Source organism: Hippopotamus amphibius, chromosome 6 (assembly GCF_030028045.1).
Source record: "Hippopotamus amphibius kiboko isolate mHipAmp2 chromosome 6, mHipAmp2.hap2, whole genome shotgun sequence".
Classification (NCBI taxonomy): Eukaryota; Metazoa; Chordata; class Mammalia; order Artiodactyla; family Hippopotamidae; genus Hippopotamus; species Hippopotamus amphibius.
In genome coordinates this window covers 128,917,625-128,937,789 of record NC_080191.1, presented here as the reverse complement: position 1 = coordinate 128,937,789, position 20,165 = coordinate 128,917,625, and the positions used below count along the sequence as shown (strand labels likewise).

The 20,165-nt window shown below is 38.4% G+C and overlaps 2 protein-coding genes across 3 annotated transcripts; both read left to right on the top strand.

Annotated features, from left to right (window-relative positions):
- The first annotated feature begins 6,447 nt into the window (after positions 1–6,447).
- On the top strand, positions 6,448–16,667 carry COMMD2 (COMM domain containing 2). Of its 2 annotated transcripts, none has more exons than XM_057739883.1 (5): positions 6,448–6,572; positions 6,670–6,747; positions 8,559–8,641; positions 11,870–12,043; positions 16,091–16,667. In XM_057739883.1, exons 1-5 carry the CDS (start codon positions 6,506–6,508, stop codon positions 16,286–16,288), a joined length of 600 nt encoding a protein of 199 aa, XP_057595866.1. In that variant the 5' UTR covers positions 6,448–6,505; the 3' UTR covers positions 16,289–16,667. The 2 variants fall into 2 exon arrangements, with proteins under 2 accessions (XP_057595866.1, XP_057595864.1); XM_057739881.1 differs by having other exon boundaries at positions 6,451–6,572; positions 6,670–6,789.
- LOC130855858 (small ubiquitin-related modifier 1-like) lies at positions 6,801–7,801 on the top strand. Its single transcript, XM_057739884.1, has one exon. The coding sequence runs from the start codon at positions 7,451–7,453 to the stop codon at positions 7,799–7,801; it is 351 nt and encodes a 116-aa protein (XP_057595867.1). The 5' UTR covers positions 6,801–7,450.
- Positions 16,668–20,165: the final 3,498 nt, after the last annotated feature.

Genomic DNA, 20,165 nt, shown 5'->3' with positions numbered 1-20,165 from the left:
GTTTCTAACCTGACTACCCAAGGAGGCCTGACAGCATGTGAAAAGTCATGACAACCCCAGTTTGGGTAAAGACCTGGTCAAACAGAACTTCTAGTCCCAATGCTAATGTTTCTAATAACAGTTCTAATGCTGGAATTTCCAGTAATAGTTTTGATGCTACACAGCTATCAACAGGATATTTAATGTTTAACACCATGTTTTCTAGGACTTCATCACCCTAAGTGAAAATTTAGGGCATTTGTTTTTGCATAAAGAGTCTGAGGAAGAATTCATAAGAAACTAAGAACAGTAGTTGCCAACAGTATAGGGCAATTGGGGAGGTGGGAAACGAGGACATGAGCAAGAATGTTTACTCTCTCTTTTTTTGCTTTCCTGGGATTTTTTTAAATGCTTCTTGTTTTTCAAACCATATGAATGTAGTACATAGTAAAAAATTAATTAAAAAATTCTATACAGGAAAAGTCCCTAAGAGAGTTATAAACACCATCTAAGTCTAATACTGGTCTCAGACATCTTTTGAATTTCTGCTAAAACACTGTTTGCTATTAATTTTTTTAAAAATTGTGGTAGAGTTTACATACAGTAAACTGCAAAGGTCTTACATGTAAGATTCAACAGCTTTAACAAATACATGCATCTGTGTAACTAATATCGCAATCAAGATATGATCACTTTCGTTACCCCAGAAAGTTCCTTCAAGCTCCTAAGTCTAACTTAATCCATATAGACAACTGCTATTCTGATTTCTACCTCCATGCATAACATTTCCCAATTAAAGGAATCATACAGCTGTTTACTTTTGCATCTGGGTTATTTTGCTCAACTTAACCTTTTGAGACTCATTTACATTGTTGCATGTATTAGTAGTACACTCTTTTCTTTTTTCTCTGTGTAGTAATATCCCTTATTTTGTTCCTGAAATTTGCATCTTTTGCCCTATCTTATTTTTGTCATGAATAGTCAGTCTTGTAATGATTTTGTCAATTTTACTAGTTTTATTAGTTTTCTACAATGAACTGTTACTTTTGTTTATTCTTTATATTGTATATTTGCTTTCTAATTTGTTAATTTTTTGACAGTTCCTACTTCTCTGATTAAATACTTTACCTGTCATCTAATGTTTCGGACATATTAGTCACAGTTATTTTTAGAGTCCAGGTATAATAACTCCAGTATCTGTCCTTCCTCTATACAGGTCTTCCTTAGATCTTTTTACTATTGAGTAGTATTTCATTGTGTAGACACACCATAATTTATTCAAATGTATGTACCTTTGCGCTGCCTCCAGTTTTGTGATATTGTGAATAAAGCTGCTTTAAACATTATTATACAGGTCTTTGTCTGGATACATGCTTTCATTTCTTTTGGGCAAACACCTACGTGTGGAATTGTTAGATAATAGAGTAAATGTACCTTTAACATTATGAGAAACCACCTAACAGTTCCTCAAAGTGGTACTACAATTTTACACTTCCACTGACAATATACAAGTGTTCTGGGTGCTTCACAAACTCACCAAAAGTTGGTGTTATTAGTACTTTTAATTTTTAGTTATTCTAGTGGGTTTGAAATGACATTTTGTGGCTTTAATTTCCATTTCCTTAATAACTAATAATATTGAGTGCTTTTTTGTGTGCTTATTAGCCATTTGTGCATTTTCTTTTGTGAAGTGTCAACTCAAGTTTTTTGCCCATTTAAAAAATTGTGTTGTTTACCTTTTAATTATTGGTTAATCAGAAATTTTAATATACTCATGATACAAGTTCTTTGTCAGATACACGTATGACAAATATTTCTTCCCAATCTGTGGCTTTTTCATTTTATTAATGGTGTCTTTTGATAATGAAAGTTTTTAACTTTCAGATAGAAATCTCTGCCTACCCCAAAGTCATGAAGATAGTCTCGTTTTCTTCTAAAAGTTTCAGAGTTTTAGCTCTTATGTTAGGTCTATAATCCATCCTTAAATATTTTTGTGTGTGTAATGTGAGGTGAGAGTCAGAATTCTTTTCCATAAGTTTATCAAATTGTTCTAGTACAAGTTGTTGAAAGTTCCTTCCCCCCCATTGAATACCTTGGCACCTTTGTCAAAAATCAGTTTACAATATATGTGTGGATCTACTTCCAGACTCTCTATTCAGTTCCATTGATCTATTTATTTTTCATTATACTAACACCACACTGTGTTAATTACTATAGCTTTACTGTGGATCTTGAAATCAGGTAGTATAAATACTTCAACTTTGGTCTTTTTCCTAGTTTGTTTTGTCTATTCTTAGTCCTTTGCATTTCCAAAAAGATTTTTAAAATAAAACTGTCAGTGTTTATTAAAAAAAGCCTGTTGGGATTTTGACTGGTCACAACTGACATCTTAATATAGTGAATCTTACAGCCCATGATATATTTCTCTATCCATGATACACGTCCCCATTTATTTGTCTTCCTTGATTTCTCTCATCAATGTTTTTTACTTTTTGCTGTGGAGGTCTTAAAAATCACTTATTAATTGTTTTCTTAAATATTGCATATTTTTGATGCTATTTGCTATAAAGATTTTTAAGATAGATTCTGTTACAATAGTCAGAGGCACCTAAAATCTAAAGCTCATTAAAAAAAATAACTTGGACTTCCCTGGTGGCGCAGTGCTTAAGAATCTGCCTGCCAGTGCAGGGGACACGGGTTCCATCCCTGGTCCAGGAAGATCCCACATGCCCAGGAGCAACTAAGCCCGTGTGCCACAACTACTGAAGCCCACATGCCCAGAGTCTGTGCTCCACAACAAAAGAAGCCATCGCAATGAGAAGCCCATGCACTGCAATGAAGAGTAGCCCCCGCTCACCACAACTAGAGAAAGCCTGCCTGCAGCAGTGGAGACTCAACACAGCCAAAAATAAATAACTAAATAAACAAATAAATAATCTTTAAAAAAAAAATTTAGGTTTCTAATTTGACATTATGGCTTGGGGTACATAGACGTTTAACACAGAAGAAAATACAAAGATGATACCAAAGAGATGTTGTAAGGCAGCATGAACATAGGTATTCATTCATCGTAGAGACAGTAAGAGGGGACAGTGACTGGAAGAGGCCACAGCAGAGATTCTGGGGTACTGGTAACATTCTATTTCTTGATCTGGGCTAATAGATGTATTTAATTTGAGAAAATTCAACAAGAAGTATTTTTTAAAATCTGTATCCTTTTCTGCATGCATTTTAGCATCTAATTGAAAAAATAAAATAATCAAAAAAATTCAGGAGCTAATTCATGTATTCGATGCCAGCCTCAGACTCACGAGAAGGCAATTCATGTGAGTGATGGCTGTCACCATGCTACCTTCCCCTGACAGTGTGCTGAACTGAACTGCAATTCCGTGCAAGAGATGATGTTACTTTATGTACCACTGAAACATAACCAGTGAGATGCCTGGTGAAAAGACTCTGGGGCAGAAATGTCTATGAAGAAGAAAGAAATATGAGGGGAAAAAAGGTGGAGGATGACAAGGAGAAAATGTGAGAGGACAATTGATGTGAAGCCTTGTGCCCTGCCAGAATCAAATGAAAAATTACAGAGTATTTATTCTTTCTTCACTTTAGCCCTAGGAGTAAGATAGCATGAAGGGACATAAAGATCTTATTTTTTTTATCATATTATACAGTTGTAAAGCATTATTATTAGCATAGACAGGATACCATGGGACATTTATTCTAAACCTGAATCTTATTGAAATCAAAGTTAATTGTCACCTTCTCTTTGCTCCAGGTCATTTTGTTCTTTCCTCAGGTATTACCACTCATCACACTATATTCAAATTATTTGACTGTCTCCTTTACCTTACTATTATCTCCTAGAAGGCAAGGACAGTGTTTTATTCATCTCTAAGTTTCCAAGGCATAGCATATGCTTGAGCTTAGAGTAATTTCTCTATAAATATTTGTTACATTAAGTAAATGGATTTTAGGATGATCATGCACATGGAATTCTCAATGAGGTGGGAATACAAAATCTGCTCCTATAAAATATAAATGTTTGGGGACTTCCCTAGACACAGTGGTTAAGACTCCATGCTCCCCTGGGGCTTCCTAGGTGGCGCAGTGGTTGAGAGTCCGCCTGCCAATGCAGAGGTCACGGGTTCAATCCCGGCTCAAAAAAAAAAAAAAAAAAAAAAAGACTCCATGCTCCCAGTGCAGGTGGCCTGGGTTCAATCCCTGCTCAGGGAACTAGATCCCATATGCATGCTGTAACTAAGAGTTCACATACCACAACTAAGGAGCCCGCCTGTTGCAACTAAGACCCAGCACAGCCAAATAAATAAATAAATATTTTTAAAGTGTATATATATACATATAAACATAAATGTTTCAATTTACAAATAATTTGTTACTACCAGTTTATTGTTTAATTTGATCATCAGAATCAATTTCTTAATATGAATTTATCAATTCATCTAAGCATCATAGCATCCCTGCATGGCACAGAAGGACAGTCGTCATTAAAACACCCATTTTAGGGACTTCCCTCGTGGTGCAGTGGTTAAGAATCCACCTGTTAATGCAGGGGACATGGGTTCAATCCCTGCTCCAGGAAGATCCCACATGCCGAGGCGCAACTAAGCCCGTGCACCAAAACTATTGAGCCCATCTGCTGCAACTACTGAAGCCCAAGCACCTAGAGCCTGTGCTCCACAACAAGAGAAGCCACTGCACTGAGAAGCCTGCACACCACAACAAAGAGTAGTCCCCTGCTCACCGCAACTAGAGAAAGCTCAAGTGCAGCAACGAAGACACAACACAGCCAATAAATAAATAAATAAATAAATAAATAAATTTATTTTAAAAATACCTATTTTACAAGTGAAGAGGTTAAATTTATAACATATAAAAATAACTTGTTGAAGGCCCTACAACTAGTAAGTGTCAGAGCCAAATATGGAATTTAGACTTCTGATTTTTCACTCAGGTAATTACCTCTAAACAACTACCTAACATTTGGTAACAGAAAGTCACTCTATACATTACCCTAGGAAGTTTTAAGTCCCAGGCTGCTTCCCCCAGCCATAACTTGGCTTTTTGACCACCTTTCTTGACCACCACATTCTGTTACTCCTTATTTCCTACCTTCACCACCCTCCCCCTCCCACCCCCCACCCCCACCCCCACCACTCCCACTTCAGTGCCTGAGATCACAGGGAAGAAATGCTATATTATATTGGCATAATATTATACCTATTGTAAATTCATTTCAGCATTCTTTATTCCATATGTAATGGACATTTTCTCAATAATGTATGTATAAAACCTTCTTCAGAAAATGCCATTTTTGCTGATCTGCAACATAGTATAAGTAAAAATTGCACTCTCCTCTGTAAATGCGGCTTCAAGACCTAACTAGCCAGTTTAAGGACCTGCTTTTCTTGCCCCAGTATAGGAAACAATTTCAGTTTCAGTCAGATGTAAGGAATGAGGTAGACACAGAGACCAGAGCTGAAAATCTCTTCCAATTTTCACTTCTGCTCAGGAGACTTGAAGTATAGAAAGTTTGGAGTCTAGATAGACAGCTTTCTATCTATATCCCTAGATATAACAACCACAGATGTGAAGTCTCCATTTCTCTCTCTTTCCCCCCACGCTTTCCCCTACCAAAAGGGTGAGACCTGAAGACTAACAATTAGCCATTCTGTAGTCTCTTATATTTGAACCACAACAGGTGAGAAGAGCGAGTTGATAAAGGAACCAATCTCTCACACTGCCCTCAACACATAAAAATAAAGACAAGCATGGGTCACTGTCTTCCTCCTCCTTATCGTCTTTATCCTAATTTATAATCACTCACAGAACTTGTTACAAACCTTCAGGCTTCAGCCTGCTGTGCAGAACGATGGGTTTTGTAGCAAGTGATCAAGGGATCTGATCTCGGTCCAGCTCTGTCACTGGCTTATAACGTAGTCTTTGGAGCTCGGATGCTTCATCTGTATAAATGATGTCATGCCTACTGAGCGTATTAAATGAGATAAATCAAGTAAGATAAGATATACAAAAGCTCTGTACAAACTAATAGCTCTATGAAAGTTACTTTCAACTGCTTGACCTCTCAGTTTCCTTGTCTCTGATGGTAATAATGATACCTACCTCATAAGGTTCTTATGAACTCTAAATAAGTTAACAAATGTAAGAACAGTACTTCCTGACATAGTGCTGAATAAATGTTAGCTATTGATATTATTAACGTAAGCGCCACAGGGGGGAGTGTTGAATTTTAAACTTCTTTTCACCTTCCTCAGAGCATGGTATTGTGCACCACGCAGGCTACAGCTGATTTGCGAACTGAAGCATCTCCTGAGGCCAGTCTGCGCCGCGGAAGGCAATTGAGGGTAGGGACGGCCGTAAGCCGGAACCCAAAGCTGGGGACGCCGAGGCGCCGGAACCTCTTTACGCTTGGACTCAGGCCCCGGAAGGGGCGGGGGCGGGGGCGGGGTCAGCGCTGCAGGTTGAACTCGGCTCCCCAGCGAAGATGTTGCTGGACCTGTCGGAGGAGCATAAGGAGCACCTGGCCTTCCTGCCGCAAGTGGACAGCGCGGGTCAGGGGGCGCGGCGGCGGAGGGTGGTGCCCTGCGGTCTGGGGAGGGGATCGTGGGGGAGCGCCCGGCGCTCAGGGTCTCCTGGTTTCCGTTTCAGTGGTCGCTGAGTTTGGGCGGATTGCGGTGGAATTCCTGAGGCGTGGCTCTAACCCCAAGATCTACGAAGGCGCTGCGAGTAAGAAGGGGGAAGGCACAGCGCAGCAAACTGCGCCGAGAAGTGCGGGCCATTCTCTGTCGCCCTGGAGAGGGAGGGATTATTCCCATTGTGGGAGAATAAAAGCGGAAGGGCTGTTCAGTCGGGTCGCAAATCCTTCCCGTCCCCTAAGTACTGTGAATTTTTAGAAGCTTGTATTAAGTCCATTTCCTGACGTGTAAATGGACATAATACCATCTGCCAGAGATACTGTGATGCTTACGTGCATCCAAGTGTGTGCAATAGCTGGGTGAACCATAAACATGCCAGTGTTTGGTTATTATTAGTTGTTCAGACGTCTGCTTCTGCTGCAGTATTTTTACCCCGATGGACGAGGGGCGGTTTCTGATATTGACCCTTCCGACGGGCTTGAAGTAGGTGCACACTCAAGATGAGGACTGTGCGCCTGGTATTGTCTCCACGGGTCTGTATCTTGTAAGGGTTACATGGTGGGAAATACTGAAGGCATTTAGCTGAGAGTGGAGAATGAACAGGAGGCTATTACCAACTAATTGTCTTTTATAATAACTGCAGTGTTTGAAAACATGGAATAATGGATATTTACCTTTAAGAATTTGCATAAAAGAATAAATACCAGGGGGAAGAGAGACGGATTTGTAAACCCCGGAGCGAGGTTCTGCCTACTCGATGCCGCTGCTATGCAGCGGGGGAAGCCACCGTCACCATGTCTGACCAGGAGGCAAAACCTTCAACCGAGGACTTGGGGGATAAGAAGGAAGGAGAATATATTAAACTCAAAGTTATTGGACAGGATAGCAGTGAGATTCACTTCAAAGTGAAAATGACACATCTCAAGAAACTTAAGCAATCGTACTGTCAAAGACAGGGAGTTCCCATAAATTCACTCAGGTTTCTCTTTGAAGGTCAGAGAGTTGCTGATAATCACACTCCAAAAGAACTGGGAATGGAGGAAGAAGATGTGATTGAAGTTTATCAGGAACAAACGGGGTCATTCAACGGTTTAGATAATCTTTTTATTTTTTTTTCTTTTCCCTTAATCTTTTTTTATTTTTGAAAATAGTTCTTTCGTAATGTGGTGTTCAAAACAATTGAAAACTGGCACCCCATCTCTTTAAAACATCTGGTAATTTGAATTCTAGTGCCCATTACTCATTATTGTTTGTTTTCATTGTGCTGATTTTTGGTGATCAAACCTCAGCCCCCTTCATAACACCCTCTCCTTTTTAAAAATTACACGTGTGCACAGAGAGGCTGCCTTTTCCAGGACTGTGCATTTGCAGGCTTGTGATAAATAAGATCGATTAATGCGAGTGTTCATAATGACTTTCCAGTTGGCCCTGCAGTTCTAGCATGTGATTGCTTCACTCCTGAACTGTGACTTTCAGTGGGAGATGGAAGTTTTTCAGAGAACTGAACTGTGGAAAAATGACCTTTCCTTAACTTGAAGCTACTTTTCAAATCTGAGGGCCTGGACCAAAAGAAGAGGAATATCAGGCTGGAGTCAAAATGACAGAGGTGGTGGGAATAATGACTAACTCCAAAGTTGGCTTCACTGAAGAGAAAGCATTTTAAGATGAAAGAAGAATCTTGTCAGAAGATCTCAGAAAATTTCTAATTTTCATTAGCAGTTAAAGTTATTCATGCAGAAGTGTATAGAACAGAACAGTGCTCTTTTTGACTTTATTTGTACTTTTTGGCCTGGGATATGGGTTTTAAATGGACATTGTACCAGCTTCATTAAAATAAACAAAATATTAAAAAAATAAATAAATACCAGATAATTTATTTGCTTATTTTTTCCTCTCTTTCAGGAAAACTCAGCGTGAGTAGTGACACTGTCCAACATGGTGTGGAAGGACTGATATACCTCCTCACTGAAAGTTCAAAGCTCATGGTGAGGGCTTTTGTGGACTGTTTTGTATTACCAGGACCTTAAGGAGGTTCATTGTACTCTACATCAGTCCTGGCAGGATCTGCTCATTTCAGTAATGTTGTTACTGGTTTATGATTGATTTAGTGAAGCCATGCATAAACAATCTGACTATAATGTGATCTGCTGGCATGAAAACCTCTTGTTAGTATAAATTAGAATTGCCTCTAATTCTGCATGTTATTAAACCATGTGCTATAGTATGTATCCTAAGAGGAGGGAGAATGAAATGATTTAATTTTTTGCACATTAGCAGTATCTAGCTTGTTGGGGAATTGAGAAAACTGGGCATTTTAGCAATTCTTTTTATACTTTAATAAAGTTTCCTTCCTTCCTTCCTTCCTTCCTTCCTTTCTTTCTTTTTCTTCTTTCTTTCTTTCTTTCTTTTTAATCTTGTACCAGTCTTTGTTTCTTCATGCTCCTAATAGAAAAAATACTTGAAAAATTACAACTGGCTACATGGGGTTTAATTTACATATTATCCATTCTACTGTTTCTCAAACGTACCTTTTTGTAAGAGTCTCGTGTGAACCTTGTTAATCAGATTCCTGGCTCCTACCTCAAACCTATTGAATCAGGCTTTCCAGAGGAGGGGCTTGAGAATTAATCTTTTTGCCAGGTGCTTCACATGGTTCTTAAGATCGGGGAGACTGTTTCTTAAGTTTCAGATTTGAGAAACTACACTAGAGGTTCAACATTCTGATAGTGAATCCTAATGCTGGAAGTGGTAGAGATGCAGTGTGGCTTACTTGAGTTATGGTGTTTTCACCCTAACAATTAGATTATTTGAGTGCTTATGAACAACTATATAAAAAATATATTTTATATTTTATAGATCCCTTTTGTCCAGCTTCCTAAAATGTTACACTTAGAGGTGGTCCACAGCAAATGCCCTGTCCCATAAATCCATGTTCGTTAATTGATATGGCGAACTCATTTTTGCTGCCCTAAACGATCCTTTCTGGCCCTATCCAGAGCTTTCCTGGCTGCTCTCCTCCTGAGAATAGATCGCTAGCCTCTTGCTCTTCAGTTTAGTCAAATTGAATCTTCTGACAGACCACCTGATATGATTGGTCAGCTAACCTAACCTGCCTGGCCCCAAGGACTGTAAGCTCCTCCACAAAGGGAATGAGCCCATCTGTTTTGTTCAGCTCTTTTCCTAGCACAAGACCTACCCCATAGTAGGGTCTCAGAAAATATTTGTTCAAGGGATAAAATAGACAAGCCTGTGTTATTATAAACAAAAACAAGTCTAATGATGTTAACAAACCCAAAAAAGAAAGGGTGGTATGCAGAAATTGGAAAAGAGCAAGGAAAGTAGAGTGCTAAAGTGGCTGAGGTTGGGCTTCCCTGATGGCGCAGTGGTTAAGAATCCACCTGCTCATACAGGGGATATGGGTTTGAGCCCTGGCCCGGGAAAATCCCATGCTGTGGAGCAGCTAAGTCCATGGGCCACAACTACTGAGTCTGCGCTCTAGAGCCCTTGAGCCACAACTACTGAGTCCATGAGCTGCAGGTACTGAAACCCGTGAGCCTAGAGCCTGTGCTTCCCAACAAGAGAAGCCACTGCAATAAGAAGCCTGTGCACTGCAGTGAAGAGTAGCCCCTGCTCTCTGCAACTGCAGAAAGCCCGCACGCAGCAACAAAGACCCAACGCAGCCAATAAATAAATATTTAAAAAATAAATAAAGTGGCTGAGGTTAATACAGTGAAAGGAAGAGGAACAAAGAGAAAGGTTGTGCTTTCTCTGCCTTTTCCCTACGTTTTTATCCCCTCCTCATTTCAGTTGTCCAATAAGGGAGTAAAAGTAAGGCTGCAATTGGCAGTTTCCTTTTATTCTGTTGAGGGTCAGTGCCAGTGTTAGGATTGGTCCCCAATAACACTGAACCTTTGGACAGCAAAGCTGTGACTCCCTGCCTTTCTCTCCCACTCCCTTTCCTGGCCAAATATATGATTTCTTTGTGTCCAGTCAGCATCTGCGTATCCCACTAAGATTCACCCAAACTAGGAGCCTTCATTCTTTAAGGCTTTTTTTTAAAGGCTTTTGACACCATTCACCCATTTCTCCCATCCCACCTCCTACCCCCTGCCTCTGGCAACCACTAATCTGGTCTCTGTATCTATGACCTTGGTGGGGTTTGGTTTTACTGTTTGTTTGTTTTTCATTTTTATTCATTTATTTTTAAGATTTGGTGTGTAAGAGTGATCATACAGTATTCATTTCTCTGTCTGACTTAATCACTTAGCATAATGCCCTTGAAGTCCATGTGTTGCAAGTGGCAAGATTTTATTCTTTCATTCTTTTTTATGGTGGATGATATTCCATTGTATATATATGCTACAATTTCTTTAACCATTCATTCATTGATGAACAATTTTAGTTTGTTTCCTTATCTTAGCCATTGTAAATAGCGCTGCAGTGAACATGGGGGCACATATATCTGTTTAAGTTAATGTTTTTGTTTTCTTTGGATAAATACCCAGGAGTGGAATTGCTGGATCATATGCTAGTTCTATTTTTAATTTTTTGAGGAACGTCCATACTGTTTTCCATAGTAGCTGCACCAATTTACATTTCCGCCAACAGTGCACAAGAGTTCCCTTTTCTCCACATCCTAACCAACACTTATTTCTTGTCTTTCTGATAATAGCCATTTCCACAGGTGACATCTCATTGCAGTTTTGATTTGCATTTCCCTGATGATTAATGATATTGAGCATCTTTTCATGTACCTGTTGGCTGGCTGTATGTTTTCTTTGGAAAATGTGTATTCAGATCTTCGATTTTTTTAATCGAATTGTTTGGGTTTTTTTGCTGTTGAGTTGTATGAGTTCTTTATATTTTTTGGATATTAACCCTTTATCAGATATATGATTTGCAAATATTTTCTCTCATTCAGTAGGTTTGCTTTTTTATTTTATTGATGCTTTTCTTTGCTGTGCAGAAGCTTTTTACTTTGAAATAGTCCCACTAGTTTATTTTTGTTTTTGTTGCTTATTTTTATTTTTATGTATCAGAAACTCAGAATTTGGAATAGTGGGCAAGGACTGCCTTTTACCAAGCAGTGTTATTTCTTTTACTAGGCAGAAAAGAATTAGGAGATTTCATATTCTTTTGTGTATATCTAATATTTCAGCATTTCCTAGACAAAAATAAATTTTGATGTTTTGTTAAACTTGATTCACTTTTAGATTTCTGAACTGGATTTCCAGGACTCTGTTTTTGTTCTGGGATTCTCTGAAGAATTGAACAAATTGTTGCTTCAGCTTTATCTGGACAACAGAAAAGAGATCAGAACTATCCTGAGTGAATTGGCACCAGACCTTCCCAGTTACCACAGCCTTGAATGGCGACTAGATGTACAGGTATGACTTTTTTTTTTTTAAACCTGACATAGAATATAAGGTTTACTTTAGGTTTATGTCCTCAGCCTTGTTGTATTCTTTACCATCTTAACCAAACTCTGGTTTGAAACTTTAGTTTTTTGATGTTCGTTTTTAGACCATTTCACAAATCGTTCATTTTCTTATATTTTTAATGTGTTCACATTGGTTTAATTTGTGACGTTTGTAAGAAATAGTTATTTGAAAAAGCAGATGGTTATCCATATTTTTAAAGTGGGGCTTAGCTTTTTTTGTTTTTTTGGTTGCTTGGTTGGTTTGGTTTTTTTGTTTTTTGTTTGTATTGATTGATTGATTGATTGGTGTGTTGGGTCTTCACTGCTGCGAGAGGGCTTTCTGTAGTTGCAGAGAGTGGGGGCAACTCTTCATTGTGGTGCTCAGGCTTCTCATTGAGGTGGCTTCTCTTGTTGTGGAGCATGGGCTCTAAGCACACAGGCTTCAGTAGTTGTGGCACGCAGGCTCAGTAGTTGTGGCTCACAGGCTCTAGAGCACAGGCTCAGTAGTTGTGGTGCACAGGCTTAGTTGCTCAGGGCATGTGGGACCATCCTGGACCAGGGATCAAAGCCATTTCCCCTGCATTGGCTGGGGCTTAGCTTTTTAAAAAATTTTTCTGTCTAAATAAAACACATATATAGAAAAGTACACAGGTCAGTATATGGCCCAATGAATTATCATGTGGTGAAAACACCCATGAAACCAACACTTAGCCATGACCATCACCTCAGAAGCATCCTCCTTGCCTCCTCCAAATTACTTCCCCTGTCCTTCTTTTCAGAGGTAACCAGCATCTGGACTTCTAATGCATAGATTACTTTTTCCTGCTCTTTAACTTTCTACACACGGAATGATTCAATAAATATACTTCTGTGTCTGCCTTCTTTTTGCGGGATTGAGTTGTTTTTAAAGCCACGTAAATAACCAAAAGGGAGTTTTCAGACTATCGCGTGCAGCCTTTTCTCAGGCAGTGACAGATAAGTTAGTTAATAGATGTTTATTGAATGTCATCCACTCTCCAGTTAGAGCTGTGCTGAATGCTTTGGGATACAAAAGAAGTGTGAGGCACTTTCTCAGTTGGAAAAGATGCTATCTGGTTAGGGATATTAGATGCTCTCAAAATAACTGGCAATTAAAGATGGTTGTGAAATAAGGTTCTGGAGAGGAAAAAAGAATATAAATGAAGGTACAACTGAGTATTTCAAGAAAGTTATAGCTCAGGTAGTTCAGTGTACACTGGCGCAATCTAGAAAAGCTTCAAGAAAGAAGGTGAAATTTCAGAAAATGAATGGATAGAGAAAACCATGGTAATATTCTTGACAGAGGAGGCAGCATAAGTTGTAAAGGCCCACATGGATGTGGGAATAAACAAATGAATATGTGGGATTGCTCCCTAGTTCCCAAACTTGACTGCACATAGGAATAACCCAGGGAACTTTAAAAATTCTGATATCTGTGTTTTACCCCAGAGGTTCTGATTTATTGGTATGGAGTTTGGCCTGGGCATCAGGATTTTTAAAAGCTCCCATCACCCAGGTAATTCTAATGTGCAGTAAAGTTTGTAAACCTCTATAATAGTGGCTTCTTCCTGATTTGAATGGCCCAAATAGGTTATAGAAATTCAGTTAGAAGAGTTTAGCAGTTATATCCTACTGTGTTGAGTGCTTGAATATATATGAACACAGGAGAAGGTATAAACAGATTATAGGCTCCTTGAGGGCAGGTGCTGTGTCTCGTTCACCCCTGTGTCTCGAACACAATGCTGGACACATAATAGGCACTCGGTGCTGAATATAAATAAGGCGGGGTGGTCAGCAACTCCTTAACGTGTTAGTTATTAAATATTTCTTGTACACCTGTCATGTGCCAAGTGGTATGGATACAGCAAAGAACCTGACAGTTCACGCTCTTTAACGTGTTAGTTATTAAATATTTCTTGTACACCTGTCATGTGCCGAGTGGTGTGGATACAGCAAAGAACCTGACAGTTCACACTCTTGGAGACCTTATAAGCAACAAGTCCTGTGGGACTCACCAGGAGGAAGAGATCACTGTGGTTAAGGCTTTACGCTTAAGCCCTCTCATAATAGCCAGGTGGGGGAGGTTTGGGGATGGTCCTGTTCATGAGCTTCAGCACTAGTGTACCTCGTACCTTTCTGTTATGTGGAGATATCTTCTGACTTTTGGGATCCAGTAGCCCTTAGAGGTCCTTTTTTTGGCTTTATTAATTTACCTTGAGTTTTTCCATTATTAAGACATTTTTAGAAGTTAGAAACTTAAGCAATTTAATTTTCTAAAATTAGATTCAAGAGAGTTCATTTGCCTAGTAAGATGAGTTTGAATTGATGTGTTACTGCAAGGACTAATACAATTTAACTGAGTATATTGAATGAATATTGCCTCATGTGGTAAGATGCATTTAAGAGCTAAAAAGAGCTACTCACAGAACTAATGGATTTACTGAGCTCATTAGTTAAAATTATTATAAGGGATTTTAACTACAGTGGATTCTTCTGCTTAAGAGAGGAAGACTTGTCAGATGAAGACCAGATAAATGGCTAGGAAACTAGTAACAGGATATAGAACCTTTCATTCTTGAGTAACTGACTCATCTCATGGAGATTGGTAGTAAATGGACCGTTGCCAGCTAATTATCATGCAGTTGCTAATGTGAAATAAATTACTCATCATAGTTTAATTTCTAATAGAAGCATTTTCCCTACTTCATAAATTGCCAGCACTTGTTAATAGCATCAGTAAATTGAATACATCTGAGACTGGTGAGAATGTTACCTTTAGAGCCGATCTATTTAAAGTTGCTGCTGTTATTTTTATAGGGAAAAGGGCAGAATTTCATCCCCTTTAAAAATTAAGTCCATATCAAGAACTTTGTGGAAAAATATTTTGTGGACTACTGTTCTTTATCCTGTAGTACTGTCATTCAATACTTTGGAATCACTCTCCCCCTTACTGCCCCTCCTCCCAGCCCTCTAAGGGTAACCGTTATCCTGAATTTTCTGTTGATCTTTTCTTTATAGTTTTTTTTAACATATACTTTTTTCACTAAATTGTATATTTTTTAGATTTTCATATATTCTTCCGCAACTTGCTTTTTCGATTGAACACTTTCTTTTTAGATTTATTCATGACAGTTCATGTTGCTCTAGTTCACTTCTTTCTGCTGTCATTTAGTAAGCATTTCATTGTATGAATGTTCTCAATTTATCCATTGTTGTTAAAGAATATTTGAGATATGTCTAGTTTTTGGCTCCTGGAAACAAATACTATTATGAATATGTGTATATGTGTAGGAGTTTAAGGTATATACCTAGGAGTGGAATTGCTGGTAATGCATACGTTTTCCAGAGTGATTCATCATTCTTACCAGGAGTAGATGAGAGTTTTCATTACCATCACTTTACAGTGCTCTGTATGGACAGGTTTCTAATTCTTGCCAGTCTAATAAACAGTGTCTTACAATTTTATTGGCCATTTTCCTGATTTCTAATAAAGTTGAACATATATCCTGTTTATCTGTTTGTGTTACTTCTGCAAAGTGCTTCAGTAGGTCTTCTCTACAATTTTCTCTTGGTTTTATGGAGTTTGTGTTAAATCAAGAGTAGTTCTTCATACATTCTTAATAATAATAATAATTATTATTAGTTTTATGTGTTACAAAATGTCTTTTCTCAGTTTGTGGCTTATTTTTCACCATTTTTAGGTATCCTTCAAATAAATTTTAATTATTTTAATGTAGTTCAATTTATCAGTTTTTTCCTTCATGGGTTTTGTTTTGTTTTTGTTTTTTAATATCATGTTTAAGAAACCCTTCCATACTGTAAGATTGCCTATACATTCTGGTTTCTTTTCTCTTTCCAAAGGTTTTAAAGTTTACTTTTCTGTTTGAAGTCTGTGATTCATCTGACATTTGATTTTTGTGTATGGTATAATGTAATTATTATATGTTCGGCATGATTATTAAATAGTCATTATGCTCTTATTCCATGTAAAATCAAGCTTGCAAGCAGATGCCTCAGGCAGCAGATTAAACCATCAGTGACTATAAAGCTACACCTTAATCAGAATGGAGATCACAACACGCACGTTCTGCAGACAGACCCAGCCACCCTGCTCCATTTGGTTCAGCAATTGGAACAAGCCTTGGAGGAGATGAAAACAAACCACTGTAGGAGAGTTGTGCGCAATATCAAGTAGTCCCAGTTTTTCTTCCCTTTGAATCATTTGTGAATTGATGATATGCAGCAGTTCTTTTTCAAAATTAATTTTTTAATTGATAGTGATAAATATGTAGAGATTTCATAAAATTTCTTTTCCTGTGTCAAGATATTGAGGTCATGATCAAAGGCTAAATAAGTAAATTTCCTTTCCTGGTGCTAAATGTGGGCAGCTTCTTGACAGTTAAGGTGTTTTTTGTATTTTAAATGTGTCAATAGGATTGAATCAACTGGAAGTGAATCTATACTGTTCAAATCCTCTGTGTATATAAATGACTATACTTTTTTTGATACTTCTTCTGACTTTATTATTTTCCTCCTTATTGACCTAAATTTGAAAATAAAGTTCATAATGCAATGCTGTTATTATTCAGAATATTTCTAGACAGTTTAATGTTTTTGACCTTTAAAAGCACCCCATAATGTTAATAGCCACAAAATAGTTGGAAGTGAATATGAATTTTTAAATGCTATATTGTTTAGGCAGTTCATGCATTTTTCGTTGCCTATGAATATGGTAGGTACTTACTATGTTGCTTAAGTTTAGGTTGCCATGACTAATAAGCTTAAATAGTACTCAAATTTATGTGACTATATTGTAATTTATCAAGGACTACTTTTTTTCCCTATTACATAAAGCGTCTAAGAGACATACTGTCATTTGTATTTATAAACAATGGATGCAGGCATAATGTAATCAATTCTTAATTATCTGGATATAAATTACAGTCACTTTTTACAATTCTGTTTGAATACAGTATGAAGAAGGCAAAGAGAGGCCATGTTTATTACATTCCAAGCAAATATCCCTTCTTCCTTATGAACTTGATTTTTTTGTTTTGTTTTGTTTTGTTTTTTAGTGGGTAACTATAAGCTATTAGCCTGAAAAACAGATGCTGATGTGTCAGGTTAGCCTCATAGGGTAAGGGACACAGGGAGACATAAGGAGACAAGGAGACTTAAGGAGAAAGTCATATGGAAAGGTGGAAACTGGGGTTCAGTCTTAAGTATCTATCCAAGACCTTATTCTGAGACTCTCATGCCATGGAGCAATGCAGGCAGGCCTTTAGAAAGACTCTAAGCTGTACTCTAGGCTCTATCAGTTCTTTACCTTCTAAGAGTTAGAGATTTTCAGGTCAAAGTGATATCATGTTTCTTCTTTCTCTTACAAGAGAGCCCAGCAGAAAACAGGCCAGTGGAAGAAAAGCACAATTGAAATTGCCACCCATCATCCCCCTGCAGGCATCCGGGCCACCCTTTTCCCATACATGTATGTTCTGCAGTTGCAAAATAATTATAACAGATATTAGCAAACTATTCAAATAATTTTTAATTATAGTGATAACTTGATTAATGAAGCTTTCATATTAACAACCTCACAAACAAAAGGAAACTTTATATATTACATGAAATAGTAGCATATGTCATCACCTGCCAAGCTTATATGATAAAAATAGCTCTGTGAGGCTTATTTGTCCACATTTGGTGGGAGATAAGCAGGGCTGACTCCAGCCAAGATAGAAATAATATCCCTGTGTCCCCTTAGGGCAACCTTTCTTCTTCCTCTTTATCCACTGTTCTCACCCCAAGCAAAACAACAAAGCACATGTTAGTCTTTCTTTTCTTTTCTTTCTTTCTTTCTTTTTTTTTGGTATCAAACTCCCCTGGTCTCCTTTCTGTGTACTTTGTTATTCTTTCTGATGTTCTGCTTTCTTTGCCTTTTTGGGCCAGAGCGAGTTGGCCCAAAGGAGTTAGTCTCCTAACTTCCTTTTCTATCTGGGACTCGCCTTTTTTTTAACAGACCATCTGATGAGCCTCTTCCTTTCCTTGTGTGAGCATCCCACAGTCTTAGGCACTCCTCTGCCTTGGTTGTTTCATGGCACATTTGATTTCTTTGTAGCTTGTGTATGAACATACTTTCTGCAGATGCAGTCACTATTCTACTCTCCTGTGTGACCAGGTTCCTTGACTCTGGGTTGTGCCTTTCAACCTGTAACTGTCTAAATGTTTATTAAAACATTTTGAGAGAATGAAGATATTGACACCAAGGGGGGAAGTGGGGGGTGGGGTTGGGGTGGGATTAAATAAATAAATGTGTAGGAACAATGTGGTTTAAGTTGTAAGCAATAAATGTAAAGAAAATCATCAAGGACCACAAAAACATAAACAAAGAGCCAAGTCATTTCAGAACATAAATAAATAAATGTTTATTGAAACATTTTGGATTATAAATATGCTGATTTTTTAGGATTTGCTGATGCATGTTTAGACTTAAATGTAATAGCTTTTATGTCTCAAAGCCAGAATAGTAATATCTCATCTCTCAGAACAGAGCTGTGAGGGACTTCCCGGGTGGCGCAGGGGCTGAGAATCCACCTGCCAATGCAGGGGATGCATATGGATTTCATCCCGGGTCTGGGAAGATCCCACATGCCGCGGAGCAACTAGGCCCGTGCGCTACAACTACTGAGCCTGCGCTCTAGAACCCCTGAGCCACAACCATTGAGCCCACGAGCAGATACTACTGAAGCCTGAGCCTAGAGCCTGTGTTCCATAAGAAAAGCCACCACAAGGAGTAGCCCATGCAGTGCGGCAAAGAGTAGCCTGCGCCCACTGCAGCTAGAGAAAGCCCATGTGCAGCAATGAAGACCCAATGCAGCCAAAAATAAATAATAAATTCCAAAAAAAAAAGAACCCAGAGCTGTGAGTAGGGAATAATCAATATATGTAATCACAAAGTCATGTGCTTCACCCATTGGAAGTCTCCTCTGTGTTTCACAAAATTCCATGAGCTTGTTTTATTAATGTTTCCAAGCTAAGGTAAATATAAAGCAGCAAACTAGAAAAGTGGTGAGGATACCATAAGAAGAAAATATACTTTCAAAACTGAAAAGTGAGAACCTGATACGAAGGAAAATTTGAAAAATCATTAAATAAGAGTGTGTGTAGGGACTTCCCTGGTTGCACAGTGGTTAAGAATCCAGCTGCTGGACTTCCTAGGTGGCGCAGTGGTAAAGAATCTACCTGCCAATGCAGGGGACACGGATTCGAGCCCTGCCCTGGGAAGATTCCACATGCCATGGAGCAACTAAGCCCATGTGCCACAACTATAAAAAAAAAAAAAGAATCCAGCTGCCAATGCCAGGGACACAGTTTTGATCCCTGCCCCAGGAAGATACCACATGCCATAGAGCTGCTAAGCCCATGCGCCACAACTACTATACCTGTGCCCTAGAGCCGGAGACACAACTATTGAGCCCATGTGCCACAACTACTGAAGCCTGCGCACCTAGAGCCCATGCTCTGCAACAGGAAAAGTCACTGCAATGAGAAGCCCACACACCACAATGACGAGGAGCCCCCACTCACCGCAACTAGAGAAAGCCTGCAGCAACGAAGACCCAACACAGCTAATAAATAAATTAAATAAATAAACAAATAAAATGTATTTTAAAAAAATAAACAAAAAATATTACCTGCTGCTTTCTGGGTGGTAGGATTATGGCTGTTTCTTTTCTGTCTTAATTTCTATACTGAGTTTGAATAATTTATATTAAATTTTTTAAGTCTAAAGGAAGAAGAAAAAAGATCAGGGAACTTAAATACATTTTTAGTAGTACCTTCATAGAAAATTTTACTTCTTAGAATGATATAACTCTCTAGAAAACTCAGCTATTCAAAACTGCCTAGTCCCCAAAGGACTCTGGTAGACAGGCTGAGAGTTTTACCTACAGTACTTTTTTCTGCCTTTTTTCGTCCACACTAGTGAAAGACACATGGGAATCTCAAGATATTAGCTAAGCCAGGTCTCTTTTTCTAGGTAATATTATATCTAAATGGAGTTGTTTTTAATCTCC

What these genes read in the sequence shown, in the direction of transcription:
- COMMD2 (XM_057739881.1), top strand. Translation starts at nt 6,506, where the DNA reads ATGTTGCTGGACCTGTCGGAGGAGCATAAGGAGCACCTGGCCTTCCTG. An exon ending in CTGAAAGTTCAAAGCTCATG is followed by an intron (nt 8,642 to 11,869) that starts GTGAGGGCTTTT and finishes ATTCACTTTTAG; the next exon opens with ATTTCTGAACTGGATTTCCA. An exon ending in AATGGCGACTAGATGTACAG is followed by an intron (nt 12,044 to 16,090) that starts GTATGACTTTTT and finishes TGTAAAATCAAG; the next exon opens with CTTGCAAGCAGATGCCTCAG.
- LOC130855858 (XM_057739884.1), top strand. Translation starts at nt 7,451, where the DNA reads ATGTCTGACCAGGAGGCAAAACCTTCAACCGAGGACTTGGGGGATAAG.